The 23,031-nt window shown below is 38.5% G+C and overlaps 1 protein-coding gene and 1 non-coding gene across 5 annotated transcripts in view; one reads left to right on the top strand and one right to left on the bottom strand.

The window, feature by feature from the left end:
- Positions 1–23,031, bottom strand: part of IHO1 (interactor of HORMAD1 1) — a 43,576-nt gene that overhangs the window by 13,771 nt on the left and 6,774 nt on the right. For 2 of the 4 annotated variants that reach the window (XM_004760670.3, XM_004760668.3), the window contains 4 exons: positions 17,011–17,081; positions 15,023–15,071; positions 13,228–13,399; positions 11,177–11,340 (listed from right to left, as the gene is read on the bottom strand). In XM_004760670.3, the coding sequence (XP_004760727.1) occupies positions 11,177–11,340; positions 13,228–13,399; positions 15,023–15,071; positions 17,011–17,056 (431 nt within the window). In that variant the 5' untranslated portion in view covers positions 17,057–17,081. The remainder of the gene's footprint in view (positions 1–11,176; positions 11,341–13,227; positions 13,400–15,022; positions 15,072–17,010; positions 17,082–23,031) is intronic. The other 2 variants (XM_004760674.3, XM_013060746.2) reach the window with 1 other exon arrangement.
- Positions 10,670–10,776, top strand: LOC123394483. Its single transcript, XR_006609258.1, has one exon. It is a non-coding gene; the product is annotated as a U6 spliceosomal RNA (small nuclear RNA).

Here is a 23,031-nt window from a genome sequence, read left to right on the forward strand (position 1 = left end):
GGGATCAGGACCTGAGCCGAAGGCAAGTGCTTAAGCATTTAAGCCACCCAGGCATCTCAAATGAAAACTAATTTTAACTAAAATGGTGGAAGATGAGAGTTTATGGTGGAGGAGGCCGAGAAGCAAATTCTTATTCCAGGGTAGAAAGTCATTCTCTGAAGCTGAAAAAAAAACAAGAAATGACAATATAAGCTAGCTAGCATATGCCATAAGATATATGCACCTAAATACATAGCTTTTAGCGTAGCTAAAAGGGTTGCAAGTTGGTTCAAAAAGCAAAAGGGAATTAAAAGTGGGGAAAGATAGGCCTGCTGTTTTTCACTATAATCCTAATTTTATTTTTAAATTTTATTTATTTGACAGAGAGCACAAGCAGGGGGCATGGCAAGCAGAAGCAGAGGGAGAAGCAGGCTCCCCACCAAGCAGGACGAGCCTGATGTGAGACTCAATCCCAGGACCCTGGGATCATGACCCGAGCCAAAGGCAGTTGCTTAATCCCAGGACCCTGGGATCATGACCCGAGCCAAAGGCAGTTGCTTAACCAACTGAGCCACCCAGGCACCCCTAATCGTATTTTTTTTAAGTATGTGTATGTGTGTGTGCATATGTGGCTTTTTTTTTTTTTTTTAAAGATTTTGACAGAGAGAGCAGGCAGAGCAGCAGGCAGAGAGGGAGAAGCAGGATCCCCACTGAGCAGAGAGCCTGATGTGGGGCCCAATCCTAGGACCTAGGATCATGACCCCGTCAAAGGCAGATAGATGCTCAACCGACTGAGCCACCCAGGCACCCCCCTAACTATATTTCTAAAACCTGTGTACATGTATGGAAAGCATGGATGGCTCACTTGGTTGAGCATCCAACTCTTGGTTTTGGCTCAGGTCATGATCTTGGGTCATGGATCAAGCCCTATGACCAGCTCCACACTCAGCCCAGAGTCTGCTTGAGATCCTTTCTCTCCTTCCTCCCACTCACTCTCCCTAAATAAATAAATAAAATCTTTAAAAAATACATACCTGTAAAATTTTTATTAAAAAAATACAAACAGACCTGTACCCCTGGGGATAAAAATATATGTTTATAAAAAATAAAAAATTTAAAAAAAATTGGGACACCTGGGTGGCTCAGTGGGTTAAGCGTCTGCCTTTGGCTCAGGTCATGATCTCAGGGTCCTGGGATCAAGCTCCATATTAGGCTCCCTGCTCAGCAGAGACCGTGCTTCTCCCTCTCCCCTGACCTGTCTCTCCCCACCTAAGCACCCTCTCTCTTTCTGAAATAAAATCTTTAAAAATAAAAACATAAAGATGTCTAAAGTCTAATAATGCTACAAAAATGCTGCTCATGAAAACCCCTACTCTATTATACTACCAGTTATACCATGGTATACCACCAGTTGAGAGTGATTCTTTATCCGTAGGACCTCACTCCTTATTAGTACATTTGGAAACCAGTGCTCCCAACAGGGAAAACTATATTATACAAATTAAATACTGTTTGTATATAATTTTATATTGAAACAAATATATATATTTCAATATAAAATTATATACATAGTATATAAATATATATACATATATATTATATATATATTTATTTATTTGACAGAGATCACACGTAGGCAGAGAGGCAGGCAGAGAGAGAGGGGGAAGCACGCCCCCCACCAAGCAGAGAGCCCGACACAGGGCTTGATCCCAAGACCCTGGGACCACGACCCAAGCCAAAGGCAGAGGCCTCAACCCACTGAGCCACTCAGGCGCCCCTATTGAATTTTTTTAAAAAGATTTATTTTGAGAGGTGGGGGCAGGCAAAGGGACAGGGAAAGAGAGTCTTTTTTTTTTTTTTTTAAGAATTTATTTATTTATTTGACAGAGAGAAATCACAAGTAGGCAGAGAGGCAGGCAGAGAGAGGAGGGAAGCAGGCTTCCTGCTGAGCAGAGAGCCTGACGTGGGGCTCAATCCCAGGACCCTGAGATCACGACCCGAGCCGAAAGCAGAGGCCTCGACACACTGAGCCACCCAGGCGCCCCGGAAAGAGAGTCTTTAAGCCAACTCTGTGCTAAGTAGAGAGCCTGATGCAGGGCTGGATCTCAGGCCCAGAAGACCACCACCCCAGCCAAAACCAAGAGTCAGACACTCAATAGACTGTGCCACCCAGGTGTCCCTATAGTGAAGTGTTTATGTGTAAGTGATAGCTCCCATTACCTTAACTGTTTATTAATTCTTGATTCCACCTGTCTAAATTGAAATGTTAAGTTCTGATTTACCCAAAGTCGTTAAATTAAGATGCTTAATAAACAATGAAAACATTAAAAGCTTGATAATTGAAACTTTCATAAAAAGCTAGTGTTCGCTTGGAAGACATTTTTATTATTTTTTAACAAAATAAAATAGAAAAATGTTGCTTAAAAGTAGAGATTTCCCACCCAGCTGATATCATGTATAGATTCATAGGAAGTCAACTATGACTTAATCTTTTCTCTAGAAAAAGTCAATTAGGAAATTGTTTATCTGTACTAAAACACACACACACACACACACACAATCTGTTTTTTTTTTTTTTTTTTTTTTTAAGAGAATGAGAGAGAGAGAGAGAGAGAATGAGAGAAGAGAGGTCAGTGGGAGAAGCAGACTCCCTGCAGAGCAGGGAACCCGATGTGGGACTCGATCCCGGGACTCCAGGATCATGACCAGAGCCGAAGGCGGTTGCTTAACCAACTGAGCCACCCAGGCACCCCACAATCTGTTTTTAAGAATGGAGGTAATTTCTGTACTGTCCAATGTTAGTTAATTATTTCGCTTTGAAAATCCACTCATTTTTTCAACAACTTTTTTTTAAAGATTTTATTTATTTGACAAGAGAGAGACACAGCGAGAGAGGGAATGCAAGCAAAGGGGGAGAGAGGGGGAGAAGCAGGCTTCTTGCTGAGCAAGGAGCCCCATGTGGGACTTGATCCCAGGACCCTGGGATCATGACCTGAGCTGAAGGCAGACACTTAACCGACTGAGCCACCCAGGTGCCCCTCAACAACTATTTATTGAGTCTTCCTTTGTGACAGGTACTTGATTATAAGCTTCAGTGATATGCGTAAAAAAAAATTCAACTCTCTATGTTCAGTGAGTTTACCTAGTGGTGTTTTTGAATGTGGTTTTAATATCCACTCAAATTGAGTGATCTTCTTTATTAAAAAATTTGATCAGGGGCACCTGGGTGCCTCAGTGGGTTAAGGCCTTTGCCTTCGGCTCAGGTCATGATCCCAGGGTCCTGGGATCAAGCCCCACATCGGGCTCCCTGCTCAGCAGGGAGCCTGCTTCCTCCCTTCTCTCTCTCTGCCTGCCTCTCTGCCTACTTGTGATCTGTCGGTCAAATAAATAAATAAAATCTTAAAAAAAAAATTCATCAAACTTATTGAATCAAATCTTCTGCTTACTGAGATGTCCAATAACAATGTTTTTATATAAATCATAGTACATGCAAAGTTGACAGCAATCTTGCATGAGGACATAGCTGTGTCAATTGCTTATAGTCAGCATTTGTTCTGACTGGTTAGTATTCAAGCTATATATTTTTTTAATCACTTTATTGAATTAAGGTTGACATGTAAAAAGCTGTACACATTTAATGTATACAAATTTGGAGATAAGTATACACTATCAGATCATCACCACAATCTATTCTGAAAACATATCCATCACTTCCAAAAGCTTTCTTTTTTTTTTTTTTTAAAGATTTTTAAATTTATTTGTCAGAGAGAGAGAGAACACAAGTAGGTGAGCAGCAGGCAGAGGAAGAAGGAGAAGCAGGCTTCCCATTGAGCAAGGAGGCCGATGTGGGACTCAATTCCAGGACGCTGGGATCATGACCTGAGCCGAAGACAGACACTTAACCGACTGAGCCACCCAGGCGTCCCTCAAAAGCTTTCTCTTACTCTATTTAATAGCAGTAGAAGTGAAAAAAACACTTAAAACATTTACCATCTTAGTGCTCCTGGGTGGCTCAGTGGGTTAAACCTCTGGGATCGAGCCCCCCATTGGGCTCTCTGCTCAGTGGAGAGCCTGCTTCCCCCTCTCTCCCTACCTGTTTCTGCCTACTTGCGCTGTCTCTGTCAAATAAATTAATAAAATCTTTAAAAAACAATTTACCATCTTAGCAAATTTTACAGTATACAATACTGTATTTTTTCTTAAAGATTTTATTTATTTGACAGACAGAGATCATAAGTAGGCAGAGAGGCAGGCAGAGAGAGAGGAGGAAGCAGGAGCAGAGAGCCCGATGCGGGGCTTGATCCCAGGACCCTGGGATCATGATCCGAGCTGAAGGCAGAGGCTTTAACCCACTAAGCCACCCAGGCACCCCTACTATACTGTATTGTTAAATATAGGTACTATGAGGTACAGTAGATCTCTAGGATTTATTCATATTGTGTCAACTGAAACTCTGTACCCTTTAATTAATATCTCCCTGGTTTGTCCCACACTCCAGTTCCCAGCAACCGTCATCCTACTATACTCTGCTTCTTTGAGTTGAACTATTTTACGTTCTTCATATAAGTGGTATCATAGTACAGTTTGCCCTTGAACAACTCAGGGGTTAGGGAAGCTGACCCCCCAACACACACATTTGAAAATCTGTATATAAATTTTGACTTCCCCAAAACATAAAAGCCTATTGTTGACCAGAAACTGATAACACAAATAGCCAATTAACACAAATTTTGTATGTTATATGTACTATGTACTGTATTCTTACAATAAAGTAAGCTAGAGAAGAGAAAATGTTAAGAAAATCATAAAATACAGGGATGCCTGGGTGGCTCAGTTGGTTAGTCCACTGCCTTCGGCTCAGGTCATGATCCCAGAGTCCTGGGATTGAGTCCCACACGGGGCTCCTTGCTCAGCCGGGAGTCTGCTTTTCCCTCTACCTTCTCTACCTGCCTCTCCCCCTGCGTGTGCTCTCTCTCTGACAAAAAATAAATAAAATCTTTAAAAAAAAAAGAAAATCATAAAATACAGTACTGTGCTATAAAAATTCACATGTAGGTAGAACTGTACAGTTCAAATTGTGCTGTTCAAAGGTCAACTGTATTTGTCTTTCTGTGTCTGACTTATTTAATTTAGCCTAACATCCTCCAGGTTCATCTATGTTGTCACAAGTGACAGAATTTCCTTGTTTTTTAAGGCTGAAGACTATTCCATCGTATATATACCACATTTTCTTTATTCACTCATTGATGGATACTTAGGTTACCTCCATGTCTTGGTTATTGTAAAGAATGCTGCAATGAATATGGTAATGCAGGTACCTCTTTGAGATCCTGATTTCATTTCCTTTGAATATACACTTAGAAGTGTGGTTGCACCAATTTACATTCCTACCAGCAGCATGTAAGGGTTCCTTTTTCTCCACATTTTTTTTTATGATTTTTCTCCACATTCTAACCAACACTTAGTTGTTGTGTTTTTTTAGTAATGGCCATCCTGATATAAGATATTTCATTGTGGTTTTGATTTGCATTTCTCTGATGTCTAGTGATCTTGAGCACCTTTTTCATATACTTGTTGGCCATTAGTATGTCTTCTTTGCATATATGTATATTCAGTTTCTTTGTCCTTATAGCCAAATTAAGGCTAATTAATAGCCCTAATTGGGCTATTTGTTTTTACACTATTGAGCTGTAGGAACTCCTTATATATTTATTAACCCTTTATTAGATATATGGTTTGTAAATTTATTTACCATTCTGTAGGCTGCCTTTTTATTTTGTTGATTGCTTCCTTTTCTGTGCAGAAATTTTTAGTTTGATGTTATCCCACTTATCTATTTTTGGTTTTGCTGCCTGTGCTTTTGATGTCATATCCAAGAAATCATGGTCAATGCCAATGTCAAGAAGATTTTAACTATTTATTATTTTTTCTTCTAGGAGTTCTACAGTTTCAAGTCTTATGTTTAAGGCTTTGATCCATTTTGAATTGATTTTTATGTATGGTATATGATAGGGGTCCCTTTTCATTATTTTCCTATGGAGCCAGTTTTTCTAACACCATTTATTGAAAAGATTAACCTTTTCCATTGTGTATTTGTGGTACTCTTCCATACTGTGTAAAATAGCTAAAACATAACCCCCTGAAAAATCCATGATAGAGTACAATGCAACCATTAGAAATTATTTTGTATATGGAATAAAACATAATCATTAAAGATTATTAAATCTAAAAAGAAGATTAAAAAATAGTCCATAGGAAAGGCACCTGGGTAGCTCAGTCGTTAAGCGTCTGCCTTTGGCTGGGGTCATGATCCCAGGGTCCTGGGATTAAGCCCTGTATCTGGCTCCTTGCTCAGCAGGGAGCCTGCTTCTCCCTCTCCCGCTCCCCATGCTTGTGTTCCCTTTCTTGCTGTGTCTCTCTCTGTCAAATAAATAAATAAAATCTTTTTAAAAAAAAAAGTCCATAGGAAACAATACATTTTTATTTTTAAAAATAGAGCACCATCATATAAACCATTGCTAGTGGAGGTTCACAGAGTAAACTGATTCAAGAAGCACACTTCAGGATCTGACAGACCCAAGATCTCTGCCCAAAACTCCCATTCAGTTTACATGTGCCCCTTTGGGTGGAATCTTTCCTGATGTCCCCAGTCAGAGCTGGGAGCCTGTCCTCGGTTTCCAAAGCATTTGGAAGCAACGTCTACTATACCATTTACAACTTTGTACTTAGAGTCGAAAGTCCACAGTCTTTATTTTAGGCTGGTTTGTATCTGACCCTCTTTTCTTTTTAAGTAGTTCTTCAGGTTAGCAGTCTTGGAGCGAAGCAGAGCATCTTTCTTCTGCTAGAGGTTGAGAGTGCCAGAGGGGTTGCTTTCTTAGCTTCTCCTGAACTGGCCCTTTCCCTGACACATAACTTGTCAGACTAGGAGTCAGGAGAAAAAAACCGTGAGTTCTCTCTCTAGTTGCTGTGGCTCCAGTAGAAGGAATATAGACCTCTAGCAGAATGGTAAAAGGGTGCAGGGAGGGTCTACTATCCTCTGGGCAGGGGTTAGTGGGCAGCAGAATTTGTAGTGGACTAATTTTGTGGCTGGGTTTGGAGAATTCTCCACGATGGGTAGCACTTAGCAATTGCAAGGCTGTTGCAAAAACATAAAAGGGGCCTCATTTTCTTTCTTGGAAATCAGAATTCTGATTTTTTTCTCCCTAGATGCACTGCCATCCAGATAGATGACATTCCCAGACTCCCCTGATTTAGCCAGTGTGAGGTATAAGGAATGTCACATGTAACTTCAAGAAGAGTCCTAAATGGAAAGGAAGATACCTTTTCTTCTTTCCTTCATCCATCATTTGTCTGGAACTCTGACAACAGCTGGAACTCCAGCAGTCACCAAGCACTGCGAGGACAGGGGTCACACCTTAGAGATGCGAGACCAGAGTACTGAAAGGAGCCAAATCCTTGAGAACCATGAAGCTACCATTCTAGTCCTGGACTACATACTTCAGGATGATTTTTGCATTTATAAACATCTATCTTTTAAAATCTTTGTTATTAAGAGTGTGTACATATGTTATAAACAGTTGAATATAATCCTAGCTAATAAATGAGCCACCCAATATCTTTTACTCTCTTTTTAAATTGTAGTTGACACTCATAACCCATATAATATCTTTTAATTACTTTTTTTAAAGATTTTTTTTTAGATTTTATTTATTTATTTGACAGAGAGAGATCACAAGTAGGCTGAGAGGCAGGCAGAGAGAGAGAGAGGGAAGCAGGCTCCCCGCTGAACAGAGAGACCAACGCAGGACTCGATCCCAGGACCCTGAGATCATGACCTGAGCTGAAGGCAGCGCAGGCGCCCTTTTTTTAAGATTAAAAAAAAAAATTAATTATTCATTTGATGGACAGAGATCACAAGTGGGCTGAGAGGCAGGCAGAGAGAGAGAGAGAGGAGGAAGCAGGCTCCCTGCTAAGCAGAGAGCCCGATACAGGGCTCAATCCCAGGACCCTGTGATCATGACCATAGCTGAAGGCAGAGGCTTTAACCCACTGAGCCACCCACTGAGCCACCCAGATGCCCCCACAATTCTGAGTTTTGACACAAATTCAGGATTCATGTAACCATTACCACAATAAGGAGGGCAGTATTCAAAGAAAACCTTCATGTTTCCCCTTTGTGGTGAAATCCAGCCTACATCCTTAACCCCGTAATCACTGATCTATTCACTATCTCTATAGTTTTGTCTTTCTCAGAATGTCATGTAAATGGAGTCATATAGCATATAACTTTTGGACTTCTTTTTTTCATTCAGCACAGTGTCTTTGAGATTCACCCATGTAGTTGGGTAGCTCATTATTTTTTACTGCTGAGTAGTGTTCTGTTGTATGGGCATACCATGGTTTGTTAATTCATTTATTTAAGGACATACATGTTGTGTCCAGTTTTTGATGATTACGAACAAAGTTGCTATAAACAATTTTGTACAGGCTTTTTGTGTAGATATAAGTTTTCATTTACCTAGGGTAAATGCTTAGTAGTGGAATTACAGAGGCATATAGTAAATTATGTTTATTTTTTTTTTTTTAAGATTTTTATTTATTAAATGGGGCTCCTGGGTGGCTTAGTGAGTTAAAGCCTCTGCCTTTAGCTCAGTTCATGATCCCAGGGTCCTGGGATCTAGCCCTGTATCAGGTTCTCTGCTCAGCAGGGAGCCTGCTTCCCTTCCTCTCTCTCTGCCTGCTTCTGTGCCTACTTGTGATCTCTGTCTGCCAAATAAATAAATAAAATCTTTTTAAAAATATTACGGTTTTTTTTGCCAGAATATATTAAAATTATGATTTTTTTGTGCCCATCATATAAGTCAATATCTTAAGCTTGAGGTTTTTTTTTTTTTTAAAGATTTTATTTATTTATTTGACAGAGAAAGGGAAATCACAAGTAGGCAGAGAGTCAGGCAGAGAGAGAGGAAGAAACAGGCTCCCCGCTGAGCAGAGAGCCCGATGTGGGGCCCGATCTCAGGACCCTGAGATCATGACCCGAGCTGAAGGCAGCAGCTCAATCCACTGAGCCACCCAGGCGCCCTTAGGCTTGAGTTTTTTAATGGAAAGAGATTCTTCAGAGTCCTCATTTTAATATTTAAGTGCTACATATTTTTGCTATCTTGTAAATAATTGTTAACAGAAACTCATTTCACTACAAAAAAAAGTGATATAGGAAGAGAGAGAAAGGAAGGAAAGAAGAAAATGTTGAAATTTGACATTTCAAAAAAAAATTTTAGCTGCATAAATTTTTTCTCTTCTTTCTTTCTTTCTTTCTTTCTTTTTTTTTTTTTTTAAGTAATCACTATACCCAGCGTGGGGCTCAAACTCACAACCCTGAGATGAAGGGTTGCATGCTCTACCAAGAGAGTCAGCCAGCCTGACCTGCTGCAGAAATCTTGATCAAACAAAATATTATCCCATGTCCAGAGAACAAAAAAATTTAACATTGATCTAACTGACGGAGTAAGAAGGTAAGTACTCTATAGCCCCCTAATAGCCATGAGGGGCCTCTGAGAAACTGGTAGGGTCCTAGAGCCTGGATTCCTAGGGGAAAGAAGTCTCTCAGTGTCCAAGACATGTTTATTTACCAACAGAATCAAACACTTCAAATAGAGCATTTTGCTTTTCTCCCTAAAGGAAGACAGGTATTCAAGAGAAAGGATACTTAGTCTAAGAATCCCTAAAGAAATTCTGGCTTTTCAACATGAAAGTACTATTGGTAACACTAAGTGATACATCTTCACTGTCACAGAAATAATAAAGTATATCTCTGCTTCAGTGTTTTGATTTCCATGATACCTAAAGATGTTCCCTGATAATTTACTACCAAGAAATGAACAACTTAATTTCCTCAGTGACTTCAACTTATTTATTTATGAATTAGTTTAGGAGCCCTAATTTATCTCATGTATTTGCTAAGGTAAATAAATGAATATAAAACTAACAAATAAGGGGCGCCTGGGTGGCTCAGTGCGCTAAGCCGCTGCCTTCGGCTCAGGTCATGATCTCGGGATGCTGGGATCGAGTCCCGTACCGGGCTCTCTGCTCAGCAGAGAGGGAGCCTGCTTCCTCCTCTCTCTCTCTGCCTGCCTCTCTGCCTACTTGTGATCTCTCTCTGTCAAATAAATAAATAAAATCTTAAAAAAATAATCCCTTTAAAAAAAATAAATAAAACTAACAAATAAGACTGTGCATAAAATTTAGGGTATATCTTAAAAAACACCAACATTGGGACGCCTGGGTGGGCTCAGTTGGTTGGGCGGCTGCCTTTGGCTCAGGTCATGATCCCGGCATCGTGGGATCCAGTCCCGCATCAGGTTCCTTGCTCGGCAGGGAGCCTGCTTCTTCCTCTGCCTCTAGCCTGCCACTCTGTCTGCCTGTGCTTGCGCTCGTATCTCTCTCTCTCTAACAATAAAATACTTTAAAAAAAACAACACACCAACATTTTGGGGCACCTGCCTGGCTCAGTCAGTGGAGCATGTGACATACGACTCTTAATCTCGGGGTCATGGGTTTAAGCCCCACGCTGGGTGTAGAGATTACTTAAAAATAAAATCTAAAAAAAAAAACAAAAAAAAAAAACCAACACTTCAAAGTGAGAAAATCAACCTGAATAGCTTGAATCAGCTTTTTAAAGATTTGATGTGCTGTGCTCACTTCGGCAGCACATATACTAAAATTGGAACCATACGGAGAAGATTAGCATAGTCCCTGCACAAGGATGACACGCAAATTTGTGAAGCATTACATATTTTAAAAAGAAAAAGAATTCGTGTACTATATTCTTAACACTAAAACAACTGTTATCTAATTTCCTAACTCTGGTGATCTGAAAAGAGAACAATTAAAAGGCAGAATTTTGGCAAAATAAACATAACATTTCTTGACTATTGTATTTCTCTAAGAAGTCCTTTAGCTTACTTTTTCAGAGGGCCAGAACTATGGCAGCCAAATTCAAGTCTGCCACAAGTCTCACTGACAAGTAAATAAATAAAGAGTAATTATTAGATGAGCTATAAAGAGTAATTATTAGATGAGCTACATTAAAATAAAGACAAGAGTGTTATCATGATGAAATAGAATTATTTGACTATTAATATTCTATTTTCTGTTTCCCTCAAAAGAGATGTCTCATCCACTTGAAAGGTTTGCATACCTGTCACATTTGTCTTTTGCCCTTTTCTTTTTCTCTTCAAACTGTTCCAACAGGCCCTTTGCTTTTCCAACTGACAAAGGTGGAGGAAATAAGCCTCTATCATTTGCATCTGCTCCAAACAGCGGGGGTTTTGTCTGGTACTTTGTGAAAATACTAGGTTCACTCTGTTAAATGAAAAAAAAAATCACAGCATTTCACATGTGAAAATATTTATAGCATTCATTATTTTCTACACAATGTAGTCACATTTAAGTGTAAACCACAATACTAAAAAACAAAATGGCATGTAGTATTTCCTTTTTATTTAATATATATTAGAAAATTACATTAAAATAAAGCAACTCTTTTTATTAATAAGGTTTCTGCCTTACCAGCCCAGAAATACCAAAAATATCAGCTGCGGGTGCCTGGGTAGCTCAGTCAGTTAAGCGTCTGCCTTTGGCTTAGGTCATGATCTCAGGGCCCTGGGATTGAGTCCCATATCATTTCTGGCTCCCTGCTCAGGGAGAGTCCGCTTCTCCTCTCTCCCTCTGCCTGCCATTCCCTCTGCTTGTGCTCGCTCTCTCTCAAATAAACAAATAAAATCTTAAAAAATTAGGGGCACCTGGGTGGCTCAGTGGGTTAAGCCACTGAGCTCTACCTTTGGCTCAGGTCATGATCTCAGGGTCCTGGGATCGAGCCCTGCATCGGGCTCTCTGCTCAGAAGGGAGCCTGCTTCTCCCTCTCTTTCTGCCTTCCTCTCTGCCTACTTGTGATCTCTGTCTGCCAAATAAATAAAATCTTTTTTTAAAAAAAGTATACAGGATGCCTGGCTGACTTAAGCTAGTAGAGCACATGATTCTTAATCTCAAGGTCATGAGTTCAAGCCCCATGTTGGGTATGGAGCCAACTTAAAAAAAAAAATAAAATAAAAATAAAGTATCAGCTAAAATGGCTTAAAATCAGCTGTACAAATTTGAAGGCAATATCAGAATTCTTTACGCTATCTCTGAGATGATATGTTAAAGTTTATATAATAAGTTTAAGTCAATTACTAGTTGAACTAGACTTGTTGGTAAGTTTGACATGGACTGGACAGTAGGCATGCTGGCATGTGATGAGTCATTTTCTGCATTCTTGGGCAAAAATTACTCTGAAACATTCAGGGAGTACATTTCCTCCTTCATATCACTGGGTACCAATTTTTTTACTGAAATACTTATCTGAGAGAATACCCTATTATCTTAAAGCACTGACCTCATCTTATCCATGGAGTCTCTATTTGATTCAGTTAAGTCTATATATAAAGTTAAATCTAGTTTTAGACAAAAATAAATAAATATATAAAAATATTTCTGACCCAGGGCGCCTGGGTGGCTCAGTGGGTTAAGCCTCTGCCTTCGGCTCAGGTCATGATCTCAGGGTCCTGGGATTGAGCCCCACATCGGGCTCTCTGCTCAGCAGGGAGTCTGCTTCCCCCTCTTTCTCTACCTGCCTCCCTGCCTACTTGTGATCTCTTTGTCAAATGAATAAAATCTTAAAAAAAAATTATTCTGACCCATGAAAGAAGACACGTTGGTCTCAAAAAATTGAGGACTCAGGAGACTTTGTTCTTGATTCTGGCTCTTTTCCATTAACTAAGTCCTCAGAATCCTCATGTCCCTCTTCAAGGAGATAATGTAGCATAGTAGACTAAAATCCACAAAGCACCTAAAGTTTCTTAGAAAAAATGTCCACTTAAAATTTATGTTACTTTATTCCCATTTTTCTAAAGCTCTTATCTCTTATGAAATTTTCATAAATAATAGTATGTCTTAGAAAATGTCATGCAATATTTCTCTCTCCCTGAGGGTCAAGGTACTGGCAATATTCTACAATATATGTATTTTTCGATTTTAGACTACCAAGTCTATCAGACTACTGAGTTACCAATGAAGTATAAATTCATTTAGGAGAGTAACCTTAGAAATGTATAATTCTAAAATATAATCCAACATAATAAGTCTTCTTTATAGCTTATCTCCATGATGACTATGAAATTTGTGCAGAGAAATTCTGGAAATGAGACTCACGTCCAGAGAATTCTGTTGTGATTGTTTTGGATGTCTCACGTGGACACCATCCAAGGGTGCTGACAGAGTCTCTGAACTTTCTGGACAGAACTGGGATCCAAAGAGGAACTGGGAGTCACTGAGACTGGAGTAATCAGCCTGATTATTATTCCAGCTAGATGACTTAGTGGTCCTGAAATTAAGCAAGAAAAGAGAAGTATATCAAGTGGACAAACATTCTGAACAAATGAAATAATAATTCACAGCTATTCATTTCAGAATATTCTGGGGAGAGTACTAGTTTGTTCTGACCTCCTCGCCCCCTGAACACTCTCATTATTACCTATAAAGAATCATAAACAAATTCTGAAAGCCAGGCATTTTCATTATAGCAATTTGAGAACAATCAGATGGAAATTCAGACATTAAGGCCTGACACCATGATTCCTTATACAACAGCACTGTGGGCTATAACACCTTTTGGGGGATCAACGTTCCTGAAATCTTTAGGGATTAAAAGAACATTATCTTTTAAAAAGTTGAATCTGGGGGGCGCTTGGGTGGCTCAGTCAGGTGGGCATCAAACTCTTGATATCAGCTCAGGTCATGATCTCAGGGTCATGGAATCGAGCCCTATATAGGGCTCTGTGCTGGCCATAGAGCCTGCTTGGGATTCTCTCCTTCTGCCCCTTCTTCCCACCCCCCATTCTCTCACTTACTATCTCTAAAAAAGAAAGTTGAATCTGTTAATCACTAAGGGAATAGATAAAAATATGGTATATGCATATAACTGATGCATTAGTCAGAAGCAGTAAAGTAGATTTACATATAACCACATGAATAAATCTCAAAAAATTTAGAGTGCAGAAAAAGTAAAAATTGAATGAACTCTGTATCATTTATATAACTTTTTATTCTTAAAGATTTTATTAAGGCAGAGGCTTTAACCCATTGAGCCACCCAGTCACCCCTAACCATTTTTTAGAATACAAAGAACCCAGTGTTTTTTAATGAACAAGAAATCTGAACATTTCAGTAAACAAATATAAGACTAGTCAATATACAATAAATCGTTAGCTATTAGTACTATTTTTAGTACTTTTTAGCTGTATTAAAACAGATCATTTATTTATTTGTTTTTTCAGTGTTCCAAGATTCATTGTTTATGCACGACACCCAGTGCTCCATGCAATATATAACCTTTAAATCTACATCATACCACACCAAACAAGTATATAAGTGTGTGTGTAGAAGGTGAATTGGAACTCCCATTACTCTCCTAGAATGTGCCTACAGGGAAGGAAGGGAGCAGGATTATAGGGAGAGTAGGAGTCATAATATAAAAAACAAGACACCTTAGTTACAGACTGAATGTTTGTGTTCTCCAAAAATTCCTATGTTGGGCGCCTGGGTGGCTCAGTGGGTTAAGCTGCTGCCTTCGGCTCGGCTCATGGTCTCGGGGTCCTGGGATCAAGTCCCGCATCGTGCTCTTTGCTTGGTGGGGAGCCTGCTTCTCTCTCTCTCTCTCTGCCTGCCTCTCTGTCTACTTGTGATCTCTCTCTGTCAAATAAATAAAATCTTAAAAAAAAAAAAATTCCTATGTTGAAGTCCTAATCCCTAACATGACAGTGTTTGGAAATGGGGCCTTTAGAAGGTAATTAGGGTTAAACAAGGTCCTGAGGGGGGAGTCTTCTTGACGGGATTAAGGTTCTTACAAGTAAAAACACTAGAGAGTTTGCCCTCCTTCTTTTTTTCTCCTCCACGTGAGGACACAGAGAGAAGACAGTTGTTAGCAAGCCAGGAAGGGAGCCCTCACCAGAAATGATCCAGCTGGCATATGATTCTAGGACTTCCAATCTCCAAAACTGAGAAAATAAAATTTCTATTGTTGAAGCCATCCAATTTAGGGTACTTTGTTTTGGCAACCCAGCAGACTAATTTAGGCCCCATCCAGACTGAAGAATACGATCAACTCAGATTTGTGCACAGAAGGATCCATTAAGCATTGTTTTTGAAACAAGGTGGTGTTCCCTTTCACACCTTTAGTGTCTTATTCTTGTACTTCCAGCTGTGGACTTCCAACTTGCTTCCCATGGATATCTACACATCTTTGTTAAAGGGAGAGTGATACTGATAATGATACAATCACACTTGAACACAGTGTACTGAGTCTATATCAGAGACAGCATAAAAGCAGGCAGACAAGTAAAATACAGTCTTCAAGTTTTTATTTCAAAGAGATCTCAGTAAGAATTTGTTACTTAATGCTGTTGTATGACTTGAAAAAACACCCTTTTCATTACAACATACAAACACAAATCATTCCTTGTTTAAAAAGCTAAAGCTAGGGGCGCCTGGGTGGCTCAGTGGGTTGGGGCCTCTGCCTTTGCTCAGGTCATGATCCCAGGGTCCTGGGATGGAGCCCCGCATCGGGCTCTCTGCTCAGCATGGAGCCTGCTTCCTCCTCTCTCTGCCTGCCTCTCTGCCTACTTGTGATCTATGTCTGTCAAATAAATAAATAGAATCTTAAAAAAAAAAAAAAAAAGCTAAAGCTAGGGGCGCCTGGGTGCTCACTTGGTTAAGCATCTAACTCTTGACTTTGGCTCAGGTCATAATCTGAGTGGTAAGACTGAGCCCTGAGTTGGGGCTCTGCTCTGGGCAGAGAGCCCACTTAAGATTGATTCTCTCTCTCGCTCTCCCTCTGCCCCTCCTCCTGTCCTTGCTCTCTCTCCACCCCCCAAGAAATAAATAAGCCAAATCTAAAATAATTTGATAGCATATAACTACATATCCTAAGCCAAAGGAACCATCATATATTGATGCAAGACAAAAAGAAACTCTAATAGTTCAGCACAGGAAAGAGCAATTACTTCACTGATGGAACCATTTTCTAAGATTAGCTAAGGTAATGGGCTGCACACATATATTATAATATGGGTTGCATAATCATTGCTCAAAATAGCTTAAATAGCTCTCTGTGACTCCCCTATTAGGTCAAGGAGAATAATTAGCTGGACTGGAAAAAAAAAACTGTGAACTTCTAGAAATATGTAGGATTTATATCTTAAAGCTATGATCTAGAATTTAACAAAGATTTTCCTTACTCTGTATCAACTGTAAGCATTTTTTTTTCTTTTTAAGAAGTAAAGAGCACAGTGCTCTAGGTTTTTATTGAATTAATAACTGTCTTCAGGAAGGTGTTAGGAAGAAAATAAACTATCCAATAATAAAACATACCAAAAGCAATTAGAAATCTCTTAATAAATATATACTACTTCTGGGGCACATTCACCAAGTTAGCAATGGCAGGCCCACTGCATGGCTGGCAGACACAAATGTAAATACTTCAGTGGAGTAGTGGAAGGGGCAATATCTCAGTGAGCCTTGTCAACAGCTGGCTCTTAACTCCACAGGACCTACATATGGTACCACACAATGTAATACGTACCTCAACATTGTCTTGATTTTGCTCCCTGCTGTTTCAATGTAATTGCTCCAACCAATGTGAGTTTCTAGATGTTGGGCCATGTCTAATTCTCACAGGCCCCATAGTCTCTAGGCCCAGTGCTGGACACAGAGCCGCTGCTCAATTAACACACATAGTTGAATTTACATTGTTTTTATAATCAGAAAATTAGCAAAAGGAAAAAGACAAGGATGGGAGTGCAGTGAAAGGAAGGAAGGAGAAGGGGAAGAAGCTATAGAAGTAACTCAGTTACTAATTAATAGGTAGGGAAGGGTTTTCTATGAAAACAATACAACTCTAAGATCCTCAGTATCAGAGTATATAACCCGAAAACTTACCCAGAGCCTGAGGGAATACTGAGCATCTCTTTGATATTCCAGACATTAAAATTCATTTCTTATGGTTAACCCTATTAAAAAGAGAGGAATATTAATTTACAAGTTTAAGATAGTATAACTTTCCCCCAAAGATTACTGGTAACAACTATATGTAGATAAGGACATTTCAGCAACTATATTCCCATCCATTTGGTGAAAACTCCCATTATGTGTGTCAGAAACAGGTATTTTCAGGGCACCTGGCTGGCTCAGTCAGTGGAGCGTGTAACTCTTGATCTTGGGGGTTATGAGTTTGAGCCCTGTGTTGAGTGTACAGATTATTTAAAAATAAAATCTTTAAAAAAATAAAATAGGTATTTTCTGTTATTAAATTGCATACAAACTCCCTCCTTCTTAACACCAGGGAGAGCCTAGTCATCTGTGAAACAGTAAATTTGCATTCCATCTTGTTCTCTTGTCCTTTTCTCTTGCCATCCTATTCTATTAATACTCTGCTTTTAGGAAAAGACCAATCGACTTTATTTTTCATTGCCTGATACAATGAATGACTCAATCTATAACCTCTCCCAAAAAGACTAGTTCTCCCCAGATCAGAGGATATGGGAATGCCAAGAGTACTGCGGAATTTGGGCAGTAAAGAAGCTTGATGAAGAGTGAGTGCTTTGGGCAAAGTGTTTTCCCATACCTCTTATGAGCATACCTCTTATTGCCTACTGTGCTCATTGCCAACCCAACACATTCATTATTCATTATACATTCATTATTATGATCATAGAGCCTGGATTTTATGAAACAAGCCCAATTTCTAATTTTTGTTTCCCTGTTGTCACATACATTCATAATTATCAGATTATATAATACCACTGAGAGCATCAGAAAATGAATCCCACACAAATGGTAGGCATATGTGACCAACATCAAATACTTTCCCAACAGAGATCAAGATAAACTGAAACACAAGTTCTGAATAAATATGGACATTTTGGTACATTTTTCATAAAATTTAACCTTGTTTAGATAAATCTGTTATGTTGAAGTTTTCTAATTTTTTAGAAAAAATAGATGGAGTGTTTATAACCACTTGTTTTGCAAGAATATTAAGCATAGATCACAGGGATCAAGGGGTGAAAGTTATTATCATTTACATAACCCTCCTATGTGTTGGGCACAGTGCTAGATATGTTGCAGGATACAAGGTCAATGATTTTGTGAGGCAGGTGTTGCTATCCTCACTTAAAAGTTTGTAAGGACGCACATGGACTAAATAATTAGTTCAAGTTCTATCCAGATTTGGAGGCAAATATGTTCTATACTATGTCAACCCATTACCAAAGGCCATGCATTCTGTCCTCTCGTTTCTCAACACTGGTTCTATCTTTTTTTTTTTTTTTTTAAAGATTTTATTTATTTGTCAGAGAGAAAACGAGCAAGATCGAGCACAGGCAGACAGAGTGGAAGGCAGAGTCAGAGGGAGAAGCAGGCTCCCTGCGGAGCAAGGAGCCCGATGTGGGACTCGATCCCAGGACGCTGGGATCATGACCTGAGCCGAAGGCAGCTGCTTAACCAACTGAGCCACCCAGGCGTCCCAACATTGGTTCTATCTTAAATACGTTCTAGAACCAAGAAACTTTGTGTTTCTGCCTTTATGAGCAGCTTGGTAATGACTTGAAAGGATATGACTTTAGAAGAACAAGATCAAGGTTCAGATCCTGACACCTGCATTTATACTGTGAACTTGGGCAAATTAGTTGACCTGTTTTTTGGGTTTTTCCTTTTTTAAGATTTTATGTGGGACTCAAATTTGTAAACCTGAGATCAAGAGTCACATGCTCTACCAACTGATCCACACAGGCACCCCAAATTAGTTAACTTCTTTGAATCCCAGTTTCCTCATCAGTTAAATAAAGACAACACACCTATCTTTAAAAGTAGAGATAGGGATTCAAGAACATATATCCAGTGCCTGGATATGGATACTGGTACTTTTTAGGGGCTTCTTAATTACCTCCTCAGAGACTGTGGCTTCACTATTTTAAAACAAATCTATGGTCTCCTGGAGACTTCAACATTCACCTACTCTCAGTTCAAAGGACTCTCATATGTAACACACTAAGTCTCTCACGCTCACTTAACTGAGAAGAATAAAGTTGCTGCAAGGTTGGGACTACATACCAGAGTTAATTATTTTGTCTCAGCACTCCTGAACACAGTTTAGACTGTGTAGAATACCTTCAAAGAAGTTCAGTGTAATATTAATATCCATGATACAAATAAATTAATATTTCATTGAGATGAAAAATGAAGAAAATTCATTTTAAAAACTGGCAATATTGTCCAGGCATGTTCATAAGTGAATTTTACTAAATATTTAAGAAAGAAAGTATGCCATTTCTCTAAAATCTCATCCTAATACCAAATGAGACAAAGACACTGTAAAAAAAGAAAACCACAGACCAAGACCTCTCATGAACATGGGTGCAAAATCCTCAACAAAATATTAGCAAATTTAATGCAACAATATATGAAAAGAATTATATATAACCAAGTGATAATTATTCTAGACGTGCAAAGCTATTTCAACATTTGAAAATCAAATAACGTAAACTGTCACAGACCAGAGAAGAAAAATCATATGATCATATAAATGGGTATTAAAAAAACATTTGGGGTGCTTGGGTCACTCAGTTGGTTGAGTGTCCGACTCTTGATCTCAACTCAGGTCTTGATCTCAAGGTCCTGAGTTTAGGTTCTATGTTGGACTCCATGCCAGGAGTGGAGCCTAATAAAAAATGAATTTTTTAAAAAAGCATTTGACAAAATCCAACACCCATTCATGAGAAAAACTCTCAGCAAAATAGGAAATAGAGGGGAACCTCCTCAACTTGATAGAAAACATCTACACAAAATTCCAAAGCTAACATCATACTTAATTATGAAAATCTAAGTTTTCCCTCTTAAGATCAGGGACAAGGCAAGTATTCCCCCTCCTCTCTCAGTACAACATTGTACTAGAAGTTCTAAATAATGAACTAAAACAATAAAAGGAAATAAAAGGTATATAGATTGGAAAAGAAAAAGTAAAACTATCTTTGTTCAAGACCACATGACTTTCTATGGAGGAAATTCAAAAGAAGTAACAAAACAACTCCTGGAACAAAGAAGTAATTATACCAGTGTTGCAAGATAAAGATTAATACACAAAAGTTAATCCCTTTCCTAAATACCAGGCAGTGAACAAATGAATTTGAAATTAAGCACAAAATATCATTTATATTAGCAACCCTAAAATTCTAAGTATAAATCTAACAAAATATGTATAAGATCTATATGAAGAAAACCCCAAAATTCTGATGAAAGATATCAAAGAAGAATGAAATAAGTGGAGAGATATTCATGTTCATGGACAAGAAGACTCAATATTGTTAAGACATCAGTTCTTTCCAACTTGATCTATATATTCAATGCACTCTCAATAAAAATTTGAACAAGTTATCTTGTGGATATTGACAAACTGATTCTAAAGTTTATATGGAGGGTGCCTGGGTGGCTCAGTGGATTAAGCCTCTGCCTTCGAATCAGGTCATGACCTCAGGCTCCTGGGATCGAGCCCCGCATTGGGCTCTCTGCTCAGTGGGGTGTCTGCTTCCCCCTTTCTCTGCCTGCTGCTCTGACTACTTGTGATCTCTGTCAGGTGAATAAATAAAATCTTTTTAAAAAAATAAAAAATAAATAAATTTATATGGAGAGGCAAAAGATCCAGAATAGCCAACACAATATTAAAGGAGAAGAACAAAGTCAGAGAATTGACACTATCCAACTTCAAGATTTACTATAAAGCTAACTAATCAAAATAGTGTGGTACTGGCAAAGGAACAGACGAACAGACCAATGAAATAGGATAGAGTGCTCAGAAATAGATTCACTCAAATACAGTCAACTGATCTTTGACAAGGGAGCAAAGTCAATAAAATGAAGAAAACATACTCTTTTTTTTTTTCATCTTTGGCAGCAGAGTGGGTAGGAGAAGAATCAATGAAAACATACTCTTTTAAACAAATTGTGCTGGAACATCTGGAGATCCACATGCAAAGAAAACTTAGACAGACCTTACACCTTTCACAAAAAATTAACTCAAAATGAATCATAGACCTAAATGTAAAATTCAAAGCTATTAAAAAAAACTCTTAGAAAATAAGATAGGAGAAAATCTAGATGACCCCTGTATTTGCCAATGACTTTGTAAATTCAACACTAAAGACTTTATCCATGAATGAAATAATTAATAAGCTGGACTTCCCTAAAATTAAAAACTTCTGCTCTGTGAAAAATATGGTCAAGAAAGTGAGAAGCCACATACTGGGAGAAAATATTTGCAAAAGACATCTGAAAAAGGTATCCAAAATATCCAAAATATCCAAAGAACCCTTTTAGAAAAATATACTTATTTTTTTAAGTAATCTCTATATCCAATATGGGGTTTGAACTCATGACCCTGAGATTAGGAGTCACATGCTCCACTGACTGAGTCAGCCAGTTGTCCCAAATATACAAAGAACTCTTAAAACTCAATAATAAAACAAACAACTCAACATATATCCATATATCCATGTAATAGAAAAGAGAGCCAGAAATTAACCCATGTATAATAGGGTTGACTAACTTATGACAAAGGAGCCAAGAATATATATTAGGGAAAGGAAATTCTCTTTAATAAATAGTGCTGGGAAAACTGGACAGCCATGTACCAAAGAATGAAACTGGACCCTTGTCTTACATCACATACAAAATCAACTCAAAATCAATTAAAAATTTAAGGTTAAGACCTGAAACAGTTAAATTCCTATAGGAAAAACATAGGGGGTAAGCTTCTTGACATCAGTCTTGGCAATGATTTTTTGGACTTGACACAAAAAGCAAAAGCAACAAAACCAAAAATAAACAAGTGAGACCACATCAAACTGAAAAGCTTCTACACAGCAAAGGAAACCATCAATAAAATGAAGAGGCAACCTGTGGAATGGGAGAAAATATTTGTAAACCATATATCTGATAAAGGGTTAATACCCGAAATATATAAATGACTTCCACAACTCATAGGAAAAAAAAAAAAACAAACAAACCAATAAATGGTCAGAGGAACTGAATAGACATTTTTCCAAAGAAGATACACAAATGGCCTAAGGTACAGAAAAGGTGTTCAACATCACTATTCATCAGGGAAATGAAAATCAAAACCACACTGAGATATCATCTCACATTTGTCAGGATGGCCATCATCAAAATAACAAGAGATAAATATTGGTGAAAATGTGGAGAAGAGGGAAACTGCATTGTTGGTGGCAATATAAATTGGTGCAGCCACTATAAAAAATAGTATGGTGTTTCCTCAAGAAATTAAAAACAGAATGACCATATATAATCCAGCAAACCTACTTCTGGGTATATATCCAAAGGAAATGAAAACAGGATATCAGAGAGACATCTGCACTCCATGTTCACTGTAGCATTATTCACATAGTCAACATACAGAAACAAACTAAGGGTCTCTCAATGGATGAATGGATAAAGTATGGTACAGGTACACACACACACACACACACAGAGGAATATTATTCAGCCATGAGAAATAAAGAAATTCTGCTACTTGTGACAATAAATTCCACGGTTCCATGGATGGAACCCAAGGGCCTTATGCTAAGTGAAATAAGCCAGACAGAGAAGACAAATACTGCATGGTTTTACATACATGCAGAATCTTAAAAAGAAAAAGGAAAAAAAGTCAAACTTATAGAAACAGAGAGTAGAAAAGTGGTTGCCAAAGGCTAGAGGGTGGGGGAAAGCAAGAGACACTCATAAAAGGGTACAAGTTTTTAGCTGTAAGATGAATAAGGTCTGAGAACCTAATGAATAATGTGGTGAGTATAGTTGATAATGCTGTATTGTATAACTGGAATTTGCTGAGAGAGTAGAACTTAAATGGTTTCACCAAATAAATACAGACATACATATATTTAAAAAAAA

The sequence above is a fragment of the Mustela putorius genome, unplaced genomic scaffold, assembly GCF_011764305.1.
Source record: "Mustela putorius furo isolate JIRA1106 unplaced genomic scaffold, ASM1176430v1.1 tig00000095_pilon_pilon_pilon, whole genome shotgun sequence".
Taxonomy (NCBI): Eukaryota; Metazoa; Chordata; class Mammalia; order Carnivora; family Mustelidae; genus Mustela; species Mustela putorius.